The 26,237-nt window shown below is 39.2% G+C and overlaps 1 protein-coding gene across 2 annotated transcripts in view; it reads right to left on the bottom strand.

Annotated features, from left to right (window-relative positions):
* Positions 1–26,237, bottom strand: part of LOC120865400 (muscarinic acetylcholine receptor M3) — a 390,390-nt gene that overhangs the window by 247,064 nt on the left and 117,089 nt on the right. For both annotated transcript variants that reach the window (XM_040242676.1, XM_040242677.1), the window contains one exon: positions 4,742–4,844. In XM_040242676.1, the coding sequence (XP_040098610.1) occupies positions 4,742–4,839 (98 nt within the window). In that variant the 5' untranslated portion in view covers positions 4,840–4,844. The remainder of the gene's footprint in view (positions 1–4,741; positions 4,845–26,237) is intronic.

Here is a 26,237-nt window from a genome sequence, read left to right on the forward strand (position 1 = left end):
CATATCCTTCTGAGAAAAATAATTTTATGTATGAAGGGCTTATATTACTGTTGGCTAATATGATCATCACATCCATTTGGACTATCTAATCAGTTTCTAAAATGCAAAAGTGAAGCAATGTAAAGCACATGGACTTTAACTGGGTTTGAGCTTTGCCAAGAAAAGTCAATGATTGAATAGATAAGTAGATGGAGGCACAGGAATAATTCAAGCACTTCCTAGAGAGTTTACTTGGGCAGCATATTGCATGATCAGACAACATTAGACTCTGTTCAGTTATAAGTGCAGCTGTTTCTGTACTAGACTACTATTTATTGAAATACTGTAGTATTTTACTGTTAATGTCCCACGTGCCCCTAGCAAAGTTTTTAAAGATAAGGTACCTGAAGGAGTCTTTAGACTAGAACATCCTCTTAACATGGCAGTTAAAAAAGATTTTAAAGATGAAAACTTCAGGGAAGGAGAAAGGGAAGTGAACAGCCATGCCTTAATGAAATCAGGATGAGCTGCTCACCAAAATATTAGATTTGCTGGCCCTTTGACTTTGTCCAAATCCTTTAAAAATGATGCCCATCTCTCTCTGCTTCCACAGAGCATACCAGATATAATATCAGCTCTGATGAATTACCATTTTTATTTGTCATTATTTTATATATCTAGTTCACTGGCTAAGTCAGTTCCTAGCTTCAGTACAATTTCATCTGCTTGTATCTAAAATTAAAACACATTTGCATTATTCATCGTTCATTTCACAAACATTTACTAAAGTCTAATATGGTTCAAGCATGCAGGATCCTGGAAGAATATATCTTTTGTTCCAAAATGTTCATTCTCAAAAGTCAACACAAAGTGCTAGAGGAATGATAGAATAAGAAAAAAGTCTGATATAATAGTAAATATCTATGACAAACATGCATATTTTTGAAGCCATTTGATGTATACGTATAACATAATACGTATCTTCACAATCAATTCAGCATCTATATTGTTCCTGCCTTAAAATAAACATAAGATACATTTACCTTTTACTTTAGATTTTAAAAAATGAATCCTAATTGGTTTAGGGAACTTCTCTGATTAAAGTGAATAAAAATAATAGTAAAAATACAACATGAGCTATGCTTAACCCAGGGTTCATTTCAGACACTATTAATTTCCTTCTTGATAGCTGTTTCATGTGGTGACAATAAGATAGATTTTAATCTTCCTCTGTCCATATCCCAGGCACTCAGTGATACAAAGAATGTAGAAAAATCAATTTATCTTATTGGAAAAGCTTTGCATGTCCTAATGTAAAACTTTAAAACCTAATGGTCATCACTGCCTGAATCCTTTCAAGCAATTTCTAAAATGGCATGAAAAGAATCTGTGGCCTCATTACAAACCTACTCACCACAAAGAAAAATTATACACATGGCCAGTTCATCTTGATTTCCAAAGGAAAAACAAAGACATCTCATTAACAAGCACTATCCTGTATTTGGGACTTCCCTGATAGCTCAGACAGTAAAGAACCTCCCTGCGATGCAGGAGGCCTGGGTTCAGTCCCTGGGTCAGGAACATCCCCTGGAGAAGGGAATGGTTACCCACTCCAGTATTCTTGCCTGGAGAATTCCGTGGACAGAGGAATTTAACTCTAGGGATGCTTAGTGAGTATGTGCTTGAGCCTATCTCTGTATTTTGTTTTCTACTTGCCCTCCAAAATAAACATTTAGGAAAGAAGTGAAAATGTCAATTGTTTCTTTAGATGTAAGACAGCTCTGCCCAGACATATTATTTGGGTAAGCTAGGACCCTAAGGTAAAGTGGATAACTGTGTCTCAGGCATTAATTCAACACCTCAGGCTATAACATCTTTATTGGTCTCCATTACCTGAATGTCATAGGCACATTTTTGTCTTAACACAACTCCTTGAACTTTTTATAATGTCAGTAGTGAAGCACTGATGGTTTTATATTGAAGAAAATAACTGTCACCTGTATGAAACAAAACTTGATTACAGTGTACACAAGGGGTACAGACATGGACACAAGTTCCACTCAGCTTCAAAGCAGTTTGCATTTATTGATTTATTTTTAAACTCTGAATAAAATAACATCACTATGTATCAGAAGGTGTCTTTTATGAAAAGTTTCTGATGCCACCTTATCTTCTTCCCTCGCAATGGGAAGCATATCATCTCCGGTTATGGTGGAGTCTAAAGGAAAGACTCCAGTAACTACCTTTATGGCCCACACCACCTCTACACAGCCATTTTGAAAAAGAAAAGTCTCCACTGCAGCTCAAATAAATAACTCAAATAAATAACTGGATTTATGTTATTTGTTGGTGACAAGGAGGAATTGTGTGTCAGAGCGGCAAGAGAGATGATTCCATGTATAACTACTAACCCTGACAAACACACACCCCTAGTTCAGTTAGTCCGCCTAAAAATTTACTAGCATCAGCTTACTTTGCTGGGTGGATCGTGCAACTAGGAAGAAGTGACATTTAATAAACACTGATGGCTGTGCACTAACATTAATCTTATAATAATGTCACTTCCAGGCTATAACCCCCCTTTGCTCCTGACAGCAGTGTGACATCAGGACACTGACTGGGTGGCAATTTGTAGAAGTCAGGGATGCTTTTGGCCCATGGGTCACTGCCTGTAGGAGTAGGCAGGCAGAAGATACTGTCAGATTAGGCAATAGGCCTCATGTGGGCCTCCCCCATTTGCTTCTGATATTTAATGCTCCAATGACTTAATCCTTCAACAAAGCCTCAACTCAGATTCTTCATTCAACCAAGGTATCAGCTATTATCATCATTGTTATTATTATTGAAGAGGTTTAAGCATGCATTAACTAGGTATTCAATTCTGAAACAGTGACTCTGGCTGTTGGGTGGGGATGGAACTGAACAAAGACGAGAACAGAAATGAGAAGGTGATTTAGCGATGATGGTACAAAACTGTTAAGACCAGAAAGTGGTGAGTATGACTTGGACTCGGGGCATGGCCATTGCCATATAGGGACAGAGGAAGATGTCAGGGCAGTGGTTCTAAACCTTGGTTGCATATCAGAATTATCTGAAGAACTTTCTACAGTTTTGAAGCCCAGCTCTACACTCAGAACTATTGGCTTAATTTTCTGGGTACAGCCTGAGCACCCAGGAAATTGTCTTTTCACACTGAGGCTGAGAACCACTGGGTGGTCACAGCAAGGTTTTGGAGGACTTGATGGGTTAGATGTGGAGAGGTTAAGATGAGGGAGGTAATTTGTATGACAGCTAGAATTTGGGCACAAGCAACTAATTTAATTCATTTCCAGAGAAAGAATATGGGAAGCCCAGATTTTTACGTGAACTCTTCTGATTTTTTGATTTGGCATTTTTTAAAACACATGTATTGATATATTAATTTTGTGTTAAGCAAAAAAAAAAAAAAAAAACCCTATACAATAAACAACCTAAGAGAGCTGGAACATGCAGGTGACTAGTTGCAACTTCTGCCTTAAATCAGGAAGGTTAAACTCTAATTATAGATTTAAGACTTTCAGAGAATGCAGAAGATAAATTCTCTAGAGACTCAGGGAAACATGTCGATTAATTACTTGATACCTTATTAAGAATAAAGGTGACCTAGAGTATTTGGCACATGGCAACTGTGAATTTATTTTCTCCCTCCTTACCTCTCTTCCTCCCTCTTTCTTCCTCTATCCCTCCCTCTAAGGAAGCAAAACATTTTTTTTCAAGGTCATGGGTTAAGGAGTACAGCATAACATTTTTTTCCCCAAGGTCATAGGTTATATCTAATTAAGTCTCAAGGCTCTGCTACTTCCCAAATGTGGTTTTCAGCAGACATTTTGGGAAGGAGGATTGGGCAGGGCAGCTTTACTTTTGAAAATACAATTTATATAGGCTGGATGATTTTCTAAATACAAACCAAAATTTCAAAAGGTCTACAGTAGTCCCCAAAATATTTTGAAAATTAAATACAACAAAGCAATGAATCTTATAATCAAGTATCTCTTAGAGCTAACATACCACTCCCCGCCCCCTGCACACACAGAACACTCATCAAAGTAGTCTGAACTGAATTAAATCAGGAGCTACACAGCTTATATTTCATGAGAATCTAATTTCAGAATATCCCCTTCAAGATAACTCATAAAACAATAACACCTTCAAATACTGTATTTTTTGCCTCTGTGTCATATTTATGTCATTTTTCACCACGGGAATACTTGTTGGAAAAACTAAGAGGATCAAATAATCATTAATTAATTCCCATGTGCAGTCATTTAGTTTAAAATTTGGTACTTAGGTTTGTCTAAGACTGAACTATTCTGGGGAAAAAAAAGCTACATCTTTCTGTTAGATGTTAGACTTTTGGATACTATATTTATAAACATATCAGGGGATCTGTCATATTTCATATACTTGAGTTCAAAAGATTTCTATATTAAATTCCATTATTTTCAGAGCCATATGAGCATGAAATTTCCATTCTCTACTGGCATGAATGTATTCTTAATTTGTATTCATCACACAACAAAGGAAATGAAGCGTATTGAGGAGTCTTGCATGTCATATTATAAACACATGCTCTAAGCAGAAAAGACAAAGATCACCTCTAACACATGAACTTTACTCTTCACAACAAATTCTACTCTTAATCAACAACAAGAAAAGCGGAAATGGATATAACATCCATGGGTCCTCAAAGGATGAGAAAGCAAACACTGGAAGTCTTACATACCTATTCCAGGTAGGATCCTCAAACCAATCCAATGTATCAAAGACTGTGCTGCGTGCTGAACTTTCCTTGTAGAAAGAAACCAGATGCCATGTCACCATGAAAGCTGAAAACCAGAGAAAGGAAAAGTAATCAAATCTAAAACAAGATAAAGGAAGAAGCAGGAAACTTGGGACCACTGAATTGTGAGATGGCATTTTAATGAAATCCCAGGTTTCATAAATGGAGATTTATTCCAGTGTTTCCCCAAATGAATTTCATCAAGAAACCTTTTCATGCCACAATACCTGTTAGCATCCTGCTACAGGAGTGATTCACAGCAGTTACTGGGGCAACGACTTGTGTAACGTACTTCTCCACAAGTGACACATCTCGTAGATATGGTCACATGTTCTCAGTTTGAAACTTTCAATAATTAGGAATACTTTATAAGCTTCCCCATTAAAATATGCACATAGGGCGCATGTATTTATATCACACACAGAAAGCTTGAGTGTTGTTTCTTTCACAAGTTTCATAGCAAATTAGTGAAGAATCATGAACCTGACTAGTACAATTTCTTTCATGGCGGTGAGTATCTGACATTCACTCATCATTTTGATCAATATTTACCGAGTAAATAACAAGAACCAGATATTGGGTTGAGAAAATGAATACGATTTGGTCCTGCCCTCAAAAACCCAAGTCCACTCAAGTAGGAAAGGCCACACTTGGACCCACAGCAACCCTGACGATGAAGTCATTGTGTTCATGGTGCAGACAGGACCCACGGGGCGACACAAAGCAGGGGGTCGGTAAGCTAAGCCTTGAATGGTGACGAGGAGAGGAACAGACAGACAAAGGGAGATTGGAGGCGAGGTGGGGGGAGGAGGGTGTTATTCAGGCAGCATGTTCAAACACAGGAAGCTGTGAGGGAGAATGGCATGTTCTGAAAGCTGCCTTCTATCGGGTCTACAATAATGTGAGGGAACAGAACATGCCCAAAGGAAGTGGCAGAACATCCTTTTACAGATTTAAATAACCACAAATCAGCCCAACAGTACAGACACAAGCACCCACCCAAATAACTCTATACAGTTTGAAACTATTCCCTAACTCCTGTATACATGCCATCTCATCCTGGAGTCACAAGGTTGAGGGACCCACTCAAGGCCAGAAAGTGATTTGTATAAATAAGTTTACTTTTTTAGATTCTGAATGTAAGTGATACCATATGATATTTGTCTTTCTCTGTCTGACTTACTTTACTTAATATGACAATTTCTGGGTCTACCCATTGCTGCAAGTGGCACTATTTCATTCTTTTTAATGACTGAGTAATACTGTTGGTGTTTAGATGCTAAGTCGTTTCTGACTCTTTTGCAACCCCACGGACTGTAGCTCTACCAGGCTCCTCTGTCCATGAGATATCCCAGGCAAGAATATTTGAGTGGGTTGTCATTTCCTTCTCCAGGGGATCTTCCCAACCCAGGGATCAAACTTGCCTCTTCTACACTGGCAGGCAGGTTCTTCACCACTGAGCCATCAGGAAAGCCCATGACTAATATACTTATTTACAAAACAGAAATAAGACTCATAGACATAGGCAACAAACTTATGGCTACCAAAAAGGAATAAAGGGGAGGGATAAATTGGGAATTTGAAATTAACAGATATGAACTACTATATAAATTAGATAAACAAGGACATACTGTGTGGCACAGGGAACTTTACTCAATACCTTGTAATAACCTATCATGGAAAAGAATCTGAAAAATTTCATATATATATATATATATATATATATATATATATATATATATGGAGAAGGCAATGGCACCCCACTCCAGTACTCTTGCCTGGAAAATCCCAGGACAGAGGAGCCTGGTAGGCCGCAGTCCATGGGGTCGCTGGGAGTCGGACATGACTGAGCGACTTCACTTTCACTTTCCACTTTCATGCATTGGAGAGGGAAATGGCAACCCACTCCAGTGTTCTTGCCTGGAGAATCCCAGGGATGGAGGAGCCTGGTGGGCTGCCATCTATCGGGTCGCACAGAGTTGGACACAACTGACGTGACTTAGCAGTAGCAGCATGCATATATATATATATATATAATGTGTGTATACATATATATGTAAATAAAACATAATCACTTCTGTACACTGAATCACTACAAATCAACTATATTCAACACAAAATAATAATAAAAGAAACTAAAAGAAAACTTCATATAACTGGGGAAAATATCGATTCACGTAGACAAGTCTAGTCCCCCTCTGTGCAGGGAGAGGGGTGTGTAGCATGTGGTATGACATCCTATTTCGTGACATATGTTTTCCTGATTGCACTGCAGTTCAGACGCCAGGCACAACCAAAGTGCTGCCACCATCAACTTTTCTGTTTCCAGTTTTAGGAAAGCAAGCATGGGGTAGAAAGATTATGATTAGTTCATGTGTTTTCACTCCCTGGGTTTTGATATGTTTAAAAAAGACTTCTCCGTGCAGCCATATTGAAGGCAAGACTGGCGACTGTGTACCGTTCAGCAACCATGGAGAATCTGGTGGTTGTCTACATTCAGCTCTGATCCTCAGATGCCCTCTGTGTAACTGTTACATACAAGCCTTGCTCAGGCCTCCTGGGTTTTGCTTCTGACTTCATCAGCACTTTAATAACTTTGCTGATGTAGTGTGTGGATAAAAGGGCTTTGCACTGTGGCCAGAGGTTGAACTAGTGCATCTATTCAGAAAGGAAGAGAGGCCAGCACTCATTTGTAACATATGAAAATGGGGAGAGCCAGCACGGAGATGGGGGAAATGCAGGTTTAGTAATATAAAAACGGAGAAACCTTGTCTATGACACATAGCTTATGTAAGAAAAAAATCTAAAGAGGGCCTGTGATGTTCTCCAAGGGACAAGAAATATAGTTGCTGAGACTGGAAAGACTGGAGAGGGACTTTTTCCTCCCTCTTCTTCCTCCTCCTCCCACTTTTCCTCTTCTAAACTTCTAAAGTGAAACTGCTTAGAATACATCTTACTCAGTTCAATTTCTCATCATGAGAGTGAGACTGGAAAATCTTGTGGTAGCCCCCAAATCTCCTTGCCCTCATGAAATAGGGTATAAGCTTTTATTTTCAATGCTTTTCCAATTGAGAAACTGTATGCCTGTTATAGGCTTCCTGAGACCTTATAACATATTAGGAATTATTTTAGCTTTAAAGAAGAGTGGTTGCTTAAAAAGGCAGCTTCTGCTACAGAGGCTTTCGAGATAGAAACCAATTCCAGGCAACAGATGAGCAATAATGCCTAGAGAACGGACAAGCATTAGATGTAAGACAGACAAAATCCAAGTGACAGTACCACCCAGATATGCAGCTTGCAGCAACGCTCTTGTGTTGCAGTTGCTTGACAAACCACACTCGTTATCACAGAGGTAAGCTTGTTCTTGGGCACTGGCAGCAGAGAGCAGATGAAGCAGAAACATCACCCGAAACCAAAGCAAAGAAGCAAAGAAACAAATCAAAATATCTCTGAGCAACCCAAAGGAAGAAAACTTGGATAAGTCATATAAAGAGAAATTGAGCTATACACAAAACTCTAAAATGAGCAATTTACGGAACAATTTTATTCTGAGTATACTTCCCACTTGTTTGTATGGACACTTAAGAAATTCAAGGGGTCTGATAGATTTGACCTCCGTGATTTGTGGTATAATTCAGCACTTGCTGGCATGGTAGAGATTGGTTCTCTGCATAAACCTGACAATTAGCTCCTGTAAACTCTGGAATGAGACATCAGGTTCTATGGAAATTTGTACAAAAAGAACTTGAATGTTTAATCTATTGAAGAAGGAGTCAGGAGCAGGAGGGTTGATGGACGAAATGAGGGAGCCACAGACAGAGGGAAGGAAGAGTAATAATTTCCTTTGTAGAGCAAACACGAGGCATTGATGAATTCATCTGATCATTTCAACAGCTTTGTGAAGAAAATATCACTGTCACTAGTTTACAAATAGAGAAATTGTAATTTTTTGATAGGCTAACCTACTTAATACACAATAAGAACTGGCCTTCTTATTGCATTAACTAGATTGCATTAAATGCAATTTTAAATAATAAAATGCAGCTGAGGTTATTGGGAAAACAATTGATAGACTCACATATTTCAGTTGTATTATACATATGTAGAGCCCACTGAATCACTGCCTCACCCATACCTATATTTAGAGTCCTTAAATATATTCATATCTTTGGACCTAGTAATCCACTCACAAATTATCCCAAGCAAACAATCCAAACTCAGGAAAATGTTATTGCAGCATTATTCATAATAGTGAATAATAGAAACTATTTGTGTATCCCACAGCAGGGTATCTAAGAAAATATGGGCATGTTAACTCCATAGTATATTAAGTTGCCATTAAAGTAACAATTAAGTCACAATACAGAGAAAGTGATATATCAAATTGTATGTTCTGATTATAAATAGGTACAAAACATATATGTGAATAAATACTAGCCACAGGACCAGAATAAAGAAAACTGTGGTACTAGGGTAGAGTAGTTATGAATACATTAAAAAATCTTAACACCATTGTCATAATATATTTTAAAGCTGTACTCATTTGAAATACCCACTCAATTGAAATACAGACTCACAAACACGATATATTTAGAATATGTGTTTACAAGGTTAACTGGTTTCCAGCACACACAATATTATTTTGTTACACTGTTAACTATTTGATAGTGGAGGAAAGAGTTTGGAGATCGAGATATACTTAGGATGATGCTGAGATAAAATACATATATATTTTAGCAGAAGGTGGAATTCAGTTTCTTATAATGATGGTCCATGGAAAAATTAGGTAGGATTATAAAAACAAGAAGACTTGTTAACATGATCACTAATGTACATGATTTAAACAGATCTATGATCAACAGTCTTTTCCCGTTGTACCATAGCTTTCATCTTCTTACATTCCCTCTGTCCCATTTCCTAAAATAAAAAAAAAAGCTAAGGAAAATTGGCTAGCTGCAGAAATCTCCCATTTCTTCATTTTCTTCATTAAGACATCACCCATCTCCCCAACAGGATCTCCTCCACCCCTGGGAAGCCATTTAGTCTTACCAGGGCAGGGAAATGCTTTTGAAGAAGCAACAGCTAATCTTTGCTTGCTGACCTCTATCTAAGAATAAGGGTGAGCCAGCAAGTGTTCATCTTTTGTCTCACATGGTATCATATTCATCTCTCTCTAGTCTTGGTCTCACTCCTGGCTTTAGGCAGTAAATTTCTAGCATTTGCTGCTCCAAAACATCTCCTACCCTCTAGAAGTAAGATTAAGGGGTAAAAGCTACAGTGCCTATCTCCTGGCTCTGTAGCTCTTAGAAAGCAAACGAACTTCCTATCTTCCTATGTCCGTAAATCTCACAAATCGTTAGAAATTCACAAACCACATTCCCTGCCCCTCCCCCCGCAGTTGTTTCTACATTTGTATATAAAGAGAAATGCAAAATTCAATGCAATTCAAGTACTGTTCAATCTCTTTTGGATAAGCCAGTCTATTACCTTTTCTCTCCCACTCTTTCTCTCAACATGCGTGCGCATGTACACACACACAGAGAAGTGTGGCTTAGTAAATGGAGAAGAGAAGAACACCGTTTACACTTCCAAACGTGACTTTGTCTATTTCCTTTGACTTGTGGGGTAGATCTCCTTATTTATCTGGGTGCTTCTAACCCTGCTGACATAGTAAAGTTTACCACTGGCATGCCTGTCATCTGTTATTTCTTGACCAATTCAAGTTGCGTAGACATTTCTGTTTAACTTGACCTCATCTTACCTCCGGCTGACAGTGTACCCGTCTCAGAGGTCTGACGGTGATGCACCTCCAGCCTTCGGGTGTTGCAGCCTTCAGATCAGAATCATCTTCTTCTATGGGATGGCACCCCAGCCCCAGTGACACATTTTCCAGCTGTTTCAGGGTCCTATCCATGCCACGCTCTAGAAGTTCCAAGGCGTTCCTCCGATTGACCTTGTTACACTGCTAAGTTCACTATGACGCTGGCAAAGGGCTGCGTATGAATTAGCTGCCTGTCTTAGGCACACCTCCTTCTCATGAATACAAACCTCATTCTCTGGACTGAAATTCCAAAAGAGAAAGTTGGGAGGCACCTATTAGATTGCATCACTTTCCTTTCACAGTCATTCTTATTTTGCAGAATTCCTTGGACTCAGTAAGGGGGCATGTCTTCCTTTTCTTTCTTGGTATCATAATCTCAATATCAGAGAGTGAGCCTACATGTAATAAGTTGAAGTGTTTCCCCCCTGTACAATAGGACTTCACTTTTTGAGGCTGACCCTTGATAATCTAATCTTTATCAATCTACCCTTGATAAATCTAGAGGGTGTTTTCTCAAAAAGTAATGGAGATTTCATCTCATAACCATGACAAAATACAAGGATGGAGTATAACTGACAGCCTAGCTCTCTCCTATTTCCCCCCAAACCCTAGAAAACTATGAAAAATAAATGAAGTAACTATTATGAGGAACTGGAATAGGTAGTACAGGGCTGTGATGACAGAGATAGGAAACCAATAAGAGAAGAAAAACCTATATCTGGGTTCTTTGTTTGGAAGAGGTTTCTGGAAAGTGGGCACAGGAAAGGGAAAGTCAAACACATCTTGATTGCCTCACTGAACTGAGGAAGTGGTGATCACTGAGGATTCCAGGAATACGATGAAGAAGATGCTCAACAGCATTAGTTACTAGGAAAATATAAATTAAAACCACAATGAGAGGCCACAATACCACTAAAACAACTGATTACAGAATGTTGGCAAGGATGTGTGGCAACTACAGTGCTCTTACACTGCTGGTGGGAATATAAAATGATACAACCACTTTTGAAGACAGTTTCACAGTTTATTATGTAGGTAAACATATGTTTAATATGCAGCTGAGCAATTTTACTCCTAGGATTTACCCGAGAGAGATAAAAATATATGTCTACACATAAACTTATACATCAATGTTCAGAGCAACTTCATTCATAATTGCCTCAAACTTGAAAAAAATGCCCATCGGATGGACTGGAGAAAGCAAAATCTTGATACTGTAAAACAATGGAATTAAAAAATGCAAGAGAAAGGGAAGAATCACTGAAACCATTATAACACCATGTAAAAATATTATGCAGAGCAAAAGGAGCCAGACACAAACGTGAATATTGAGGGATTTCATTATTAAAACTCTAGGAAAAAAAATATAAGGGTCAGAAAGCAGAACAGTATTTGCCTGGGTTTAGGGTAGGGCAAGGGGTTGTCAGCCGACTAGGTAGGGCAATAGGCGGACTTCATGTAGTGAGGGAAATGTACCAGGACTTGGTTTAGTGGTAATAACACAGGAGATAAATTTGTTTAACCTCATCCAAACATGTAGTTAAAGTGAGTGCTTGTTATTGTATATACATTATATCTCAATATAATATTGAGATTAAAATGAAATTTTAATTGGTGGCTTATTCTTTTATTAATATCAGAACTGATCTCTTAAAAATATTTTGTCATTAAAAATTTTTTTAAACAGGGCATTAGGTACATTAGGGAATGTGCAGATCTTGCATTTGTTTTAAAATAATCCAGTATTGGGACTTCCCCAGTGGTCCAGTGGCTAAGACACTCCCAATGCAGGGGGCACAGGTTTGATCCCTCGTCAGGGAACAAAGATCCCACATGCAGCAAGTAAGAGTTTGCACGTTGCAACTAAGACCCAGCTCAGTCAAATAAATTAATTTAAAAACAAATCCAGTGTCTTTAGGAAAAGGGTGTCCAGAAAGTAATACGCTGCCCATGTGCTGCTAATTCCTGAAGGCAGGTGGTGAGCACAGGGTGTTGATTATGCTTTTCTACTTTTGAATATGTCTGTAATTTTTTAATTTAAAATGTTTCCAACATCTGCTGCTGCTGCTAAGTCACTTCAGTCGTGTCCGACTCTGTGTGACCCCATAGATGGCAGACCACCAGGCTCCCCCGTCCCTGGGATTCTCCAGACAAGAACACTGGAGTGGCTTGCCATTTCCTTCTCCAACGCATGAAAGTGAAAAGTGAAAGTGAAGTTGCTCAGTCTTGTCCGACTCCTAGCGACCCCATGGACTGCAGCCTTCCAGGCTCCTCCATCCATGGGGTTTTCCAGGCAAGAGTACTCTAGTGGATTGCATTTCTTTAAGACATTATTAACATATTAGTTAGCATTAGATGTCTACTTTACTTACTCTCCACATCCTTATCCCTTGATTATGTGTAAAGTCTTTCTGTGTCTTTGTTACACTTTTCATGTTGTCCTTTACTTTTCTCCCTTCATCTCTTAGCCAACAACAACTTTCACAGAATCAGCCTGCATGGCACATTTAAGCCAAGACCTGAGTAATTTGAGAAAATTAGTTAAACTTCTGAGTCTGGTCCTTTACATTCAACAAACATGAATTTCAGTAAGCCTGGCCTGCAGAAGAGAGGCCCCTTCAGGAACAAATGAAACAGCCACATATGGAGAAATGCCATTTTGCCTAAGTCTGCTTAACAGGATGATTGAAACAAACGGAACAAAGAAACCAGTTCAACACAGTGAACACAAAGAGACAGTTCAAAACATTTAAAAGGGAAAGGAAACTGGACTTAATTATTTTCATCCTACCTTTTTTCCCTTTTAAGACATTTGGATTCTTGCTAACTTCAGGGAAAGTTGGCTCCAAGCTCCTAGTCACAGGAGTGGGATTCTGGTCCACAGGTGCTGAGCCTGGTTCTGGCTAACACAGAGTGTGCACAGGCTCCATGCTGACATTATTTTTATAGATTTTATGGATCATTTTATAGATTTTCCAGTGAGAAGGAAGCCCAAGATGAAGTCAGTCAAAGTGGAAATTGATTAAGGATGTAGACGGCAGTGTTCAACTATGTAGGCAAGAATGCTCTTTAGAGAAATTAATGTCCCCTTCAGTTTCTTAGTGATGTATTAAACGGAATATAGCGCTTTCCCCCTGTTCCTATTACATCTAGAACTAACCGTTCTTTCTATGAATAAGACCCCAAACTGATTTTCTAATGAGCAAGAGTGGACCAAAAACATGTATTAATTACCAACAAAGAACATAAGCTCTGCAATCACACTCTGATTGGATAAATTAGAACTTTGTTCTCCAGAACCCAGCCTATTATGGACAAACTGAGACTTGTTCTTAATGTTGAACTGGAACAATAAGGCATCAGGATAAGAGTACATGCTGTACAGGGTCGATACACAATCCTATTATTATAGAACTCTCATTTTCCTTTAGACACATTCCTTTTCCAAATATATCTTCTCGGGGACTTTTCTGATGGTCCAGTGTTCAGGACCCTGTGCTTCTAATGTAAAGGGAACAGGTTCAATACTGGGTTGGGGAACTAAGATCCCACATGCTGTGTGACATAATCAAACAATAAAAATTAAAAAAAAATAAAGTACATCTTCTTATAAAACGTTTTACCTTAGGAATTAAAGAATAAAAATTTTAAAGAGTCTGACTACTGATAAAGGGACAGAAAAATTCCTAGGATAGAAACACATTACACTCGTTTCTTTACCAAGATGCTTTATATTTAATTGTTCCAAAGGAAATAACAGGTAAAGAGCACAATACACAGTATACTAGCACATATATATGGAATTTAGAAAGATTGTAACGATAACCCTGTATGCGAGACAGCAAAAGAGACACAGATGTATAGAACAGGCTTTTGGACTCTGTGGGAGACGGAGAGGGTGGGATGATTTGGGAGACTGGCACTGAAACATATATAATATCACCAGTGAATCACCAGTCCAGATTCGATGCAGGATACAGGATGCTTGGGGCTGGTGCACTGGGATGACCCAGAGGGATGGTATGGGGAGGGAGGTGGGAGGGGGGTTCAGGATAGGGAACACGTGTATACCCGTGGCAGATTCATGTTGATGTATGGCAAAACCAATACAATATTGTAAAGTAATTAGCCTCCAATTAAAATAAATAAATCTATATTTAAAAAAATAAAGAAAAAAGAAAAAAGAGCACAATACATACAGTAGTGTGTTTCTGGGATATGGAGAAATGTAATTATCTTCTTTGCTTTTGGGAAGTTTATCTTATCATTTATGCAAAAAGATAATCATGTCATAAATAAAATGATATAAAGTTTTTTTATATATGTATGTATATTCGATACATAGTGTGAGTCTATCTATCTATCCATCCATCCATCCATCCATCTATCTAATGTGGTGCTCAAGTTCTTGGCAGTGAGGACCACAGTGCTGTGGGAAATGCATACATTTATAAAGGATAAATTGAGAAAGAAGGAAATGCTTTGTGAGAGCTAAGCCAGATCTCAAAATATGAATACAATTCATAAAGTAAATGAATTGTGCAGGAGGTAAATGCTTCTGGGATGGGGAACAATAAAAACAAAGGTTAAAAATCGAGATGATCTACTGCGGGACCAAGGGAGAAAACACTGGGCTAAGTCAGGGGAAATTAGGGCAGAGCCTGATTTGGGAAAGCCTTGAATGCCGGTCCTTAGGAACTTACACTTTGTCCTGAGAGCAAGACAGCCTCAGAAATGTTCTGAATAGAAGGTGGACACGATGGAGATGGTTTCTACATAAAGGAGATATAGAAGCGATGCTGACTAGACAGAGGCCAAGAGACTAAAGAAACAGAGGGTAAATCAAATTTTAAAAGTGTATTGACCTCAGGACTTCCCTGGTGGTCCAGCAGTTAGGACTCTGTGCTCCCAGTGCAGGGGGCACTTGTTCCCTCCCTGACTGGGGAACCAAGATCCTTCATGCCATGTGGTGTGGTCAAAAGCAAATAAATAAAATAAGCCGATGTTTAAAAAAACAAAACAAAAAACAGTATACTGACCTTAAGTGATGACTAAAGAACATCTAAGCAGTAGGAAACTCTTAATAAGATTAAATGCTTAGAGTCTACATACATTGGTGAATTTGGAAGCAGTTCAACATGAAACATTGACTGCATATGGCTTTAAGTTGTCTGAGAAAGACAGCAAGTTTTATCACAGGGTTGCAAAGCTACAGGCATCAGAGCAGGATGAGTTTGGTGTCCACCAGGCCCTAGGAGACACTGAAAGAAGACACAGAAGAAATTCATTCATGCTAGATCCTGTGGAGTGGGGTCGGGTTTTGACAGGAAGACACTGAATACAAGTGGATTCGGGCAAAGAGAAATACAGGACAACGTTAGAGGAGGCCAGCAGCAGAGAACACATCAGGGGACTCCGTGTGTGCCTGTCCCTGCGTTTATAGAAGGTGGCACGTGCAGAAAGAGAGAATGACGGAATGGTTCCCTTGAGAAAATTATTTCTACCCTTTTGGCTTCAGTTTCTTCATGGGACTGTTGGGGAGCTGCTGACAGAAAATGCCCACCTTAGCCAGGAATGACAATAACCACTTGCCTGAGTTGCCTCACAACAGGAGGTCTAGATAAAAAAAACTACAGTGCCGCCAATGAAAAATAACTGGAAGAATGTGAGACTGGCTGAGAGGAGGGAGGACATGCCAGCCCATAATATGTCTGCTAGTCTCCCAGAAGCCTTCACACTGGAATCCATCTTGGCTGAGAGATGTCTGCACCACCAGGAAGGACTCCAGTCAGACTAAATATGAGACAAGCAAGATGATTGGCTAGAGACAACTCAGAAACTCACCCCATTACTGTAAAACCTGAGACTGTGAGCAGAGCAGTTCTCCAGAGTCCCCTTATCCTTCTGCTCTCCACCCAGGCATCCCTTCCCAATAAACTCTCTTGCTTTGTCAGCAAGCGTGTCTCCTTGGACAGTTTATTTCTGAGTGATAGACAGGAGCTTGCTTTTGTGCTGTGGAAGAAGTCCCCCTTCCTGCAATAGAACTTTATACTTTTATAGTTAAAATTCACACTGCAGACCTGTCCCAAAGTTGAATGATAAATCACTCTGTAACTGAGAACACTGAAATAGAGAAACTATGGGGAGCAGTTACTGTGGGAACCATGAGAAAAGGTCTTGACAGCACTTTAGAGATGACTGCAAAGTACCCAGCACAGAACAACAGACAGGATGCTCAGTGAGCGTGGAATGTAAGGGACACATGCTAAAGAAAAAATGTGTCACCAGACTTCTGACTGTAAGTGCGTGACTTTGAGCTTTTTGATTGTAGTATAAGTGCCTGGAATCAAGCTTTGATTGCCAAGCATCCATCTCAAAGACATCCATCTCAGCAAACACTGCCTGGAGACTTCCCTGGTGGTCCAGTGGCTGACACTCCATGCTCCCAACACAGGGGGTCTGGGTTTGATCCCCTGTCAGGAAACTAGATCACATATGCTGCAACTAAGACTCGGCAGAGTCAAATAAATATGTAATATTTAAATATATATATATACATTGCCAGCTGTGTGCTTGCTAAGTCACTTCAGTCATGTTCGAGTCTTTGTGACCTATGGATTCTAGCCCTCCAGGCTCCTCTATCCACAGGACTCTCCAGGTAAGAATACTGGAGTCGGCTGTCATGCCCTTCCCCTCCCTCCAGGGGATCTTCCCGACTCAAGGATCGAACCCAAGTCTCTTATGTCTCCTGCATTGGCGGGTGGGTTCTTTACTATTAGTGTCACCTGGGAGGCCTGTAGCTGTGTGACATAGTTCCTGAAAAAGCAACTAGGTAAGAAACTACACTGTCCCACTCATGAAGGTTCCCTTCTAGAAAGCACTGGTGACGTAAATAACTACAAGCTTGAGTGATCCTGCTTTTCCTTTCCCCATCCTGCATCCTAATTCTGGCTTTTATGCTTTAAATTTGCTAATAAAGAATAAACTCGTGAAACCCTAATCACCCCTGCCCCCCTTGAACCCCATGAGGATGGAGTCTCAAGGTCCGTACTTTTTCTCCCTCTATCTACCCTTGACCTCAGCGTCTGGTTCTCAGGAGTGCCATGTGCCTGCCAGGACCTGTGAGTAATAAATCTATTCTTCAAAGTTTCCTGATGGTTTCTGCTAAGACATATCTTGTGATCGTAACAGGTCAAGCCACAACTCTGGGTCCAGTTGGAGTAATGTCTGTGGGGGCTCAATACAAGTAATTACACAGGTCCAGACATTCTTAGCCTATCAATTCACTATCAATCACTATAAATCAGCTGAGACCAAACAAGACAAAATCCCCAGAAGACTGGACGGAAAAGTAAAAGGTGATTATTCTCATATTTTTATATGGTCAAGGAACCAGGAAAATAGTACTTCCTTTGAGATAAAAAGGGAAAGGTGTGTGTATATTTCAGGAAATACTGTAAATAGATCTGTGTTTCAGAGATGCTGAATTTTGTGTGAGTGGGACTCATTCAGCAATAAAAACAATAAGTTACATAGAAATTAAGGTTTGGAGAGAATTTAAAGATTAAAATATAAAGATGACCTATCTGTGCAACAGCTGGGAGAGTGACTTGAGAAGAAAGATGTAGAAAAGGAAGCTAAGACAGTATAAGAGAGGAGTTGAAGACTCAATTTTAGGGAATAACTATTTCATGAGGCAGGAGGTAGAAAAAAAAGAATCCAGCCAAAACCTAGGAACCAGCAAGAGAGAGCAGAAGAACTCAAGGATGCTGAGATATTGACAGCAATGTTAAGAAACTGCCCAAATTCTAAGATGCTTTCAGGTAGAAAAACTAGGGGAAAAAAAAAAGCTCAGGTTAGGAAAAAGAGGGGTTCATTGATAACCTTTAAGACCAATGTTTCAGGATAATGAAAGAGAAGGAGATGCTAATGATAGTGAATCAGGATGAGAGGAGATGGCAGGTAAGGGCAGAGATGCTGATGAATCTAACAAAGAAGAGGGAGCAGGAAAACACATGGGAGCTGGAGGAGACACTGCCAGGCATACAGCACACGGATGGCACTGGAACCTTTCTGAATGAGTAAAAGGAGACAGGCAGGTGAGCTCAAGAAAATATTTTATACTTCTTAAGAAAACAAATTTAATTAAAAATTTTTATTAATCAAAAAATTTTATAACACTATATGAGTTTCAAGTGCACAACATACTGATGCAATATTTGTAACTACTGCAAAATGACCACCACAATATGTCCAGCTAACATCTGTCACTATACATACAAACTATTTTGTTTTGGGCTGCACCATGAGGCTCCTGGGATCTTAGTTCCTTGACCTGGGTTGGACTCAGGCCCTCAGCAATGAAAACACAAAATCCTAACCACTGGACTGCCAGGGAAGTACTCCCTCCTAAATTTTTTTTTCCTGTGGTAAGAAAAAATTAAGTTTTAATGCTTCAAATACTAGGATTAGAAGTCAGGAAATAGGCTAAAAGGGCAGATGTCAAAGACCAGAAATAGGATGGGAGTCCAGATGGAAATGTGAATGTTTTAGCTGAAGGGGCATTTCTTCTCCAGAGACAGAGAGAGGGATGAGAAAAGGGGCAGAATAAGGATAGATGTGTTAAAGAGACCCGAGGAAAGAGGTGTGGGCTCTAGGTTTCTCAAAGAAGCAGATGATGGGATATTCACCTCTGATCAGAAAGACCATGTACAGGATTAGGGGTGGAAAGTGAAGGGAATCTTCTGGGAAAGCTTCGGTGAAGAGTGGACTAAGCAATGATGAAAGACAGGAAGCGTGCTGAGGAGCCAGGAGAGCCACAGTTACAATGAGTTGTGTCTGCAAGCCTCGAGGGTTTGTCCAGTGGTGTCTCATGAGACTGAAACATGAGAAGAGGAGGGCTTCCAGGAGGGTGAGAGGGCATATCCACACGGAGGGGAAGAGTGCCTGGGGCATCAGAGAGGGTGGGTGGCAGAGAGGGGTCTGGACAAAATGCCTGGTGTGGCCAGAAGGGAACCCACAGCAAGGACTCCATGGGAGACAGAGAAGAAAGAGTTCAGAATTCACGAGGAGAGATTCTGAAGATAAGGGGTGTGGGAGAACCAAATCTCTCTGCCGGGTACAGGTCCCTCTGCCAAAGGAACAAGGATAGTTTTGCTCCCTGTGTTGCAGAATAAAAAATGAAAATGTTTGGAAAATATTTTGGATATATATAAAAGGCCCCGTTTAATTCTAAGAGGCAAGACCAGTGTGCTTGTAACTTTCATTGTAGACCACAAAGAACAGGGCCACACAAGCAGGAATTTAAAAAATGCTTTTGATACTGTTGAATCAGTGATAAATCAAACACGGAATAAAAGCTACTTTCCTTTCCAGGCTGTGTACATGAACTAATAGAGCGGATTGAACGGAATGATTTAAGTGAAGATACTGCTTTATGCTCGGAAAGAAAGGGCTCTGTAAATATTTACAGGCAAAGAGCATTCTCAGATCAGTGAATACTTATCTATTGCTTCCTGATATCATAAAAATTGTTTTTCAAATGGAGACAACATTAGGATTTTGGTAGCTTTCAATCCTTCATGGAACTCACAAGCAAGACCCGGAGGATAAATATGAGCATCACATTTGTGAAACTTGGTTTCATGACTAAGAAGAAAATGTTATCTTTATAAGTGTTTCATGTATATATATACACACACACATTAGAAAATTGTTCTGATATGTAAATGACTTCAACATATCACCAAAGATTCTACTAAGATTTTATCCCACTGGTTCTCTAAGCTGATGAACTTACTGAAATTCTCCAGAAATTTCTTCAAAGGGAAAGAAAGATATTTGGTATATCTCCAAAGATTCTAATTCTAGAGGCCTAAGACTGGGCACAAGAATCTGTATTTTTACAAAAAGTCTCTAAAGGAATACTGAAAGAGTCATCTGCTGGTAAGGATTCACTATAATTAACAAACTGCAGAATAAATATGTTTTGATTGACATTGTACAAAATTTAAGGGTAAACTGGCATTGCTCAACTCCAGTCCCAGATACAAAAGTAGCTTGTTATTTCATTTGGAAACCTAACGTACATGGCTTTGGTTCTATTTATGCCTCTTTAAGAATATAAATAGGACTAAAGATAATTAGACCATAAACTAGAAATTAATTTACTACTTCATAGTCTTCCTTTCTCATATGATTCCATTCCATCAACCACAATAGCATTGATATGTGCTGAGATCACCTTCAGTATATTTGCCACAGGAAAGAATTCACATTTCCCTCTCTTGGAATGGGCAGCAAGGGAAACAAATGCGAGAAAAGAAGTGTGAATTAAATGGGATCTGGGAGTTTAGCAAACTGTGGACAAAATTCTTTGTGTTAGTTCTTTTGATACTCTTGTAAGTTTGCCGAGATAAAAGTGAAAGCTCTCAGGGTGACCTGTATTTTTAAAAGGGGCAAGAAAAAGGAAGAACAAAAGAGGTGAGGTTGAAAAGCTTGAAGAAGCAGAGCAGACAGGACCGCGGGCCCTTTCAGCTTAGTTCAGAGTTGCCTCAGCACCAGCTCCATGCTGACTCCCAAACTACGACCTTCTGCTTCTCAGACATGAAAATCCATGTGAGATACAAAAAACTTAAAAAGAAAGAACACCATAAAAATCCAGAAAGAAAGAAAAACCATAATGAAAAAATCCAGCCAACCTATAACAAAAAACAAAATCATGAAATAAACACTCCTAAAATTTTTTGACAATTGCCGAAAACTGCTAACTTGAATCAATCTACTCGTATTTATTGGGCACCTATCCTAAGCTGCGCTTCCCAGGTGCCTTAGTGGTAAAGAATCTGCCTGCCAGTGCAGGAGACGCCAGAGACACCAGTTTGATCCCTGGATTGGGAAGATTCCCTGGAGAAGGAAAGAGCAGCCCACTCCAGTATTCCTGCCTGAAAAGTTCCAGGGACAGAGGAACCTGGTGGGCTACATTTCATGGGTTTGCAAAGAGTTGGACACAACTGAGCACACACACACATGCAGCATTCTGAGCAATGTTAGGGGACAACAGGGGGAACCGAATAAATACAGTCTCTATGCTCATAGGTTACTTCAGATATTTTGTAAAAAAGTACACCTGATACTGTTTTGAGGTTATAATTCAGTTCTGGTATATTAAAAAGAAAAACCAAGAAAAGACAATCTACATACTGGGAGAAAATATTTGCAAATGATGCAAACGTCAAGGGCTTAATCTTCAAACTATACAAATAGCTCATACAGCTCAATAACAAACAACAACAACAATAACAAAAATCAAAGAATAGGCAGGAGATCTAAACAGACATTTCTCCAAACAAGACATATAGGTGGCCAGTAGGCCATGAAAAGATGCTCAACATTGCTAATTATTAGAGAAATGTAAATCAAAACTACAGTGAGGGTACAACTTCACAACAGTCACAATGGCCATCATCAAAAGTCTGTAAATAATAAATGTTAGACAGGGTGTGGAGAAAAAGGAACCTTCCTACACTGTTGGTGGGAATGTAAACCGGTACAGCCACTATGGCAAGTAGTATGGAAGTTCCTTAAAAAACTAAAACTAGAGTTACCATATGATCCTACAATCCTACTCTTGGGTATCAGTTCAGTTCAGTTCAGTCACTCAGTTGTGTCCGACTCTTTGCGACCCCATGAATCGCAGCACGCCAGGCCTCCCTGTCCATCACCAACTCCCGGAGTTCACTCAGACTCACGTCCATCGAGTCCGTGATGCCATCCAGCCATCTCATCCTCTGTCGTCCCCTTCTCCTCCTACCCCCAACCCCTCCCAGCATCAGAGTCTTTTCCAATGAGTGATCTCTTCGCATCAGGTGGCCAAAGTACTGGAGTTTCAGCTTTAGCATCATTCCTTCCAAAGAACACCCAGGGCTCATCTCCTTTAGAATGGACTGGTTGGATAGATCTACACAAAAATCTAAATAAAAAAGATACATGCAACCCTATGTTCACGGTAGCAGTATTAACACTTGCCAAGGCATGGAAGTAACCCAAATGTCTACCAACAGATGAATGGATAAAGAAGATATGGTACATATACACAACGGAATATTATTCAGCCATAAAAAGGAATGAAATAATGCCATTTGCAGAAACATGGATGGACTTGGAGATGATCATACTAAATGAAGTATGTCAGACATAGAGAAACAAACATATGATATCACTTAGGTGTCAAATCTAAAACATGATACAGGGGAATTCACTGGTGGTCCAGTGGTTACAATTCAGTTCTTTCACTGTTATTGGCCTGGGTTCAATCCCTGGTCAGGGAACTAAGATTCTCCAAATTGTATGGGGTTGCCAAAAAAAAAAAAAAAGATACAGATGAACTTATTTATGAAAGAGAAACAGACAGACTCACAGACATAGAAAACAAATGTATGGGTATCAAGGAGAAAGAAAGGAGAGGGGTTAATTAGGAGGCTGAGATTTACAGATACAAATGACTACATATGAAATAGATAAACAACAGTGTCCTACTATATGGTACAAGGAACTATATTCAATGCCCTGTAATAACCTATAATGGGAAAGAATCTGAAAAAGAACACACACATACACATATATATGCATAACTGAATCACTTTGCTATACACCATAAACTAACACAACACAGTAAATCAACTATACTTCACTGAAAAAAATCAAGATACTCCCAATATTTTACTAAAACCTGAATAAGTAGCTATCACACCCAATTGGAAAGGCTGAAAAGAGTCAGACACAATTGAGCGACTTCACTTTCACTCTTCACTTTCATGCATTGGAGAAGGAAATGGCAACCCACTCCAGTGTTCTTGCCTGGAGAATCCCAGGGATGAGGGAGCCTGGTGGGCTGCCATCTATGGGGCTGCACAGAGTCAGACACGACTGAAGCGACTTAGCAGCAGCAATCAGCAGATGGGGGATGGTACTTTTAGACACCTCAAGTTTCCCCATCTGTAAAATTTATATATTAGTAACATCTATTATATTAGTAATATTATATTTTATTAGTTATGTAAATATTAGAATATATATTAGTAATATATATTATTAGTAAATACAAATAACATATTAGTAATATATATTTATAGAAAAATATTACTAATATATATTTATATATAAATATTAGTTATATATATAATTCATAATATTATATTAGTAATATCAGAGAAGTAATATCTTCTCCGATGGCTTAGCTGGTAAAGAACCCGTCTGCAGATACAGGAGATGCAAGAGACATGAGTTTGATCCCTGGGTCAGGAAGATCCTCTGGAGAAGGAAATGGCAACCCACTCCACTATACTTTCCTGGAGAATCCCATGGACAGAGGAGCCTGCCAGGCTACAGTCCATGGGGCCGCAGAGAGTCAGACACGACTGAGTGTGCACTGAGTACTTATGAGAAATAAATGAATCCTGCACACACAGAGCTAAGAAGAGGATCTGGCACATAAGACTTCAACAAATATTAATGTATATTATTGTCAGCCACTCTATCTTTGCTGGAATACAGAAAAACCCCAATGCTTGACATACATTTTTTAAAAGCTGGAGGATTCCACTTTTCATAGGCTTAATTTGGTTTATGGAAGCTTCTGAGAAAATCCAAGATGCGAACCTTGAAGAACATATATAGTTTGAAGAGAGGAATAAGGACATAAAAAACTGAGGATATAGCATAATACTGGGCTGAGAAGTAGAAAAGTAAAAGGAACATTTGGAGGACAGTGATTAATTTGATTCAAGTAGAGAGTTGGGAGGCAGGAATGAGAAATGGAAGCTGACTGCCTTTTAGAGATGCTGGTGACCTCTGCAAATGACAGATATTTCAACTTCGTCTTCCAATGGGCAGGAAAGGAAGACTTCAGTTACCTAAACAGAAAGAATAAAGTTCTAATGCCCTCAAGCATCTACTGTATGTAATGACTTAACTTCTCTTCCACATATTTTGGAACGGTACCAGTTACACTTGGGGAACTGAGACAATAGATTCAAATAAAATTCTGTGTTCTGTGGGTAAGAAAGGTAACCCATTGTCTAATAGTGTAGCCATCTTCCACATAGGAAGGGTTTAATTTTAAATGTAAAGAATTAAAAAATAATTTCTTCTAGTCATATTAGTTAAATTTCAAGTGTTTAATTACCACAAGGGCTTAATGGCTACTGCACTGATGTAGAACATTTCCATCATCATATAAAGTCTCTTGAGGGACTTCCCTGGTTGTCCAGTGGTTAAATCAATGCAGGGTGTGTAGCTTACAGCCCTGGTTGGGGAACTAAGATTCCACATGTTGCATGGCTGGCAAAAAAAAACAAACAAATAAAGGCTCTTGGGAGAAAGAAGGTTTAGAGGCTAGGGAAGCACCTATAAGAGGGGAAAAATAGGATGAAAGGTGGAGGTAAGACACAGAGCCAGTAAGATGAAGTGCAGTTTATACTGAAATAGGAGAGACTGGTAGATGTATACGGACAGTGGAGGGCTCCAGACAAGAGGACGAGAAAGGCTCCAGAGGATGAGAAAGGGTCCAGACAAGAAGAAGAGAAAGAGAGCAATTATGAGAAATCTTGGGAACAACTGAGCTACAAGGGCCCAGGAGGGACACAGGATAGTGGCAGAACAAATGCTTACTTGGATACATAAGCAGCAGAGGACAAGTACAAAGCTAAGAATTTGAAATAGAAGATGAAGGCACACCTGTGAAGTGACGATAAGCTTGAGCAGAATCAAAAAACAGCCATGCGGAAAAAAGAAGGTAGACTGGACTATTGTTTTCACACAGTGGATTGAGAATAAATGTACTTAACTGAAAATCAGTCAGTAAAATTATTTTGAGGAAGCCAACTTGACCATTTCTAGGTGCCAAAACATTTGATAACTTTCACATCCATTAATCAAACAGCTATTATTTATTGGATACTAATACACCAGGTTTTCTGAGCAAACATAAGGAAATTGAAAGCCTCAATTTGTAGAAAGAACTTAGAGAACAACACAAATAAATGCTCAGTTATGGAGTGCAGCTTAAACATGTTATCTCAAATTAGGAGTGACACTCAGGCTGATACCTACAAGTTGCAGTAGATACCATGAATCAATCTTGACATTCTTTCTGGTTGAACCCAAAGAAGCCTCAGGATGTCTTTCAACACAAGACCCATTATTCAATCTACTAGTTAGTATGAAAAATAAAACTATTTATAAATCTAGCACAGATGGTATTAGAATTGTATAGTGAAAGAGGAAGCCCGTGGTAAAGCTGCAGATTTATTTTACTATAATATATTCATCTCACTGTTTGAAAACCAGAGATAATCACTCATCAGAAAAAAAGAGTAGACTGCAATAGGTGGTCTCAGCACTTTTAAATATTTAACTCCTAATCCAGGAACTTTTCCTTATTTGAGCAACCCATAAACAAAGCCTATTAAGAACTGCAAATTAAGATTAACTAAGAAGCACATACTAGACCCCTTAAAATAACCCCAATAAAGTATATTCCATTGTTCTCAGCTTTTCAGTAAGTATGCAATAACAAAGCTGTCAGAGTAAGAAGATAAATCTTGCAATTTCTCTCCA

Source organism: Oryx dammah, unplaced genomic scaffold (assembly GCF_014754425.2).
Source record: "Oryx dammah isolate SB20612 unplaced genomic scaffold, SCBI_Odam_1.1 HiC_scaffold_6, whole genome shotgun sequence".
NCBI lineage: Eukaryota > Metazoa > Chordata > Mammalia > Artiodactyla > Bovidae > Oryx > Oryx dammah.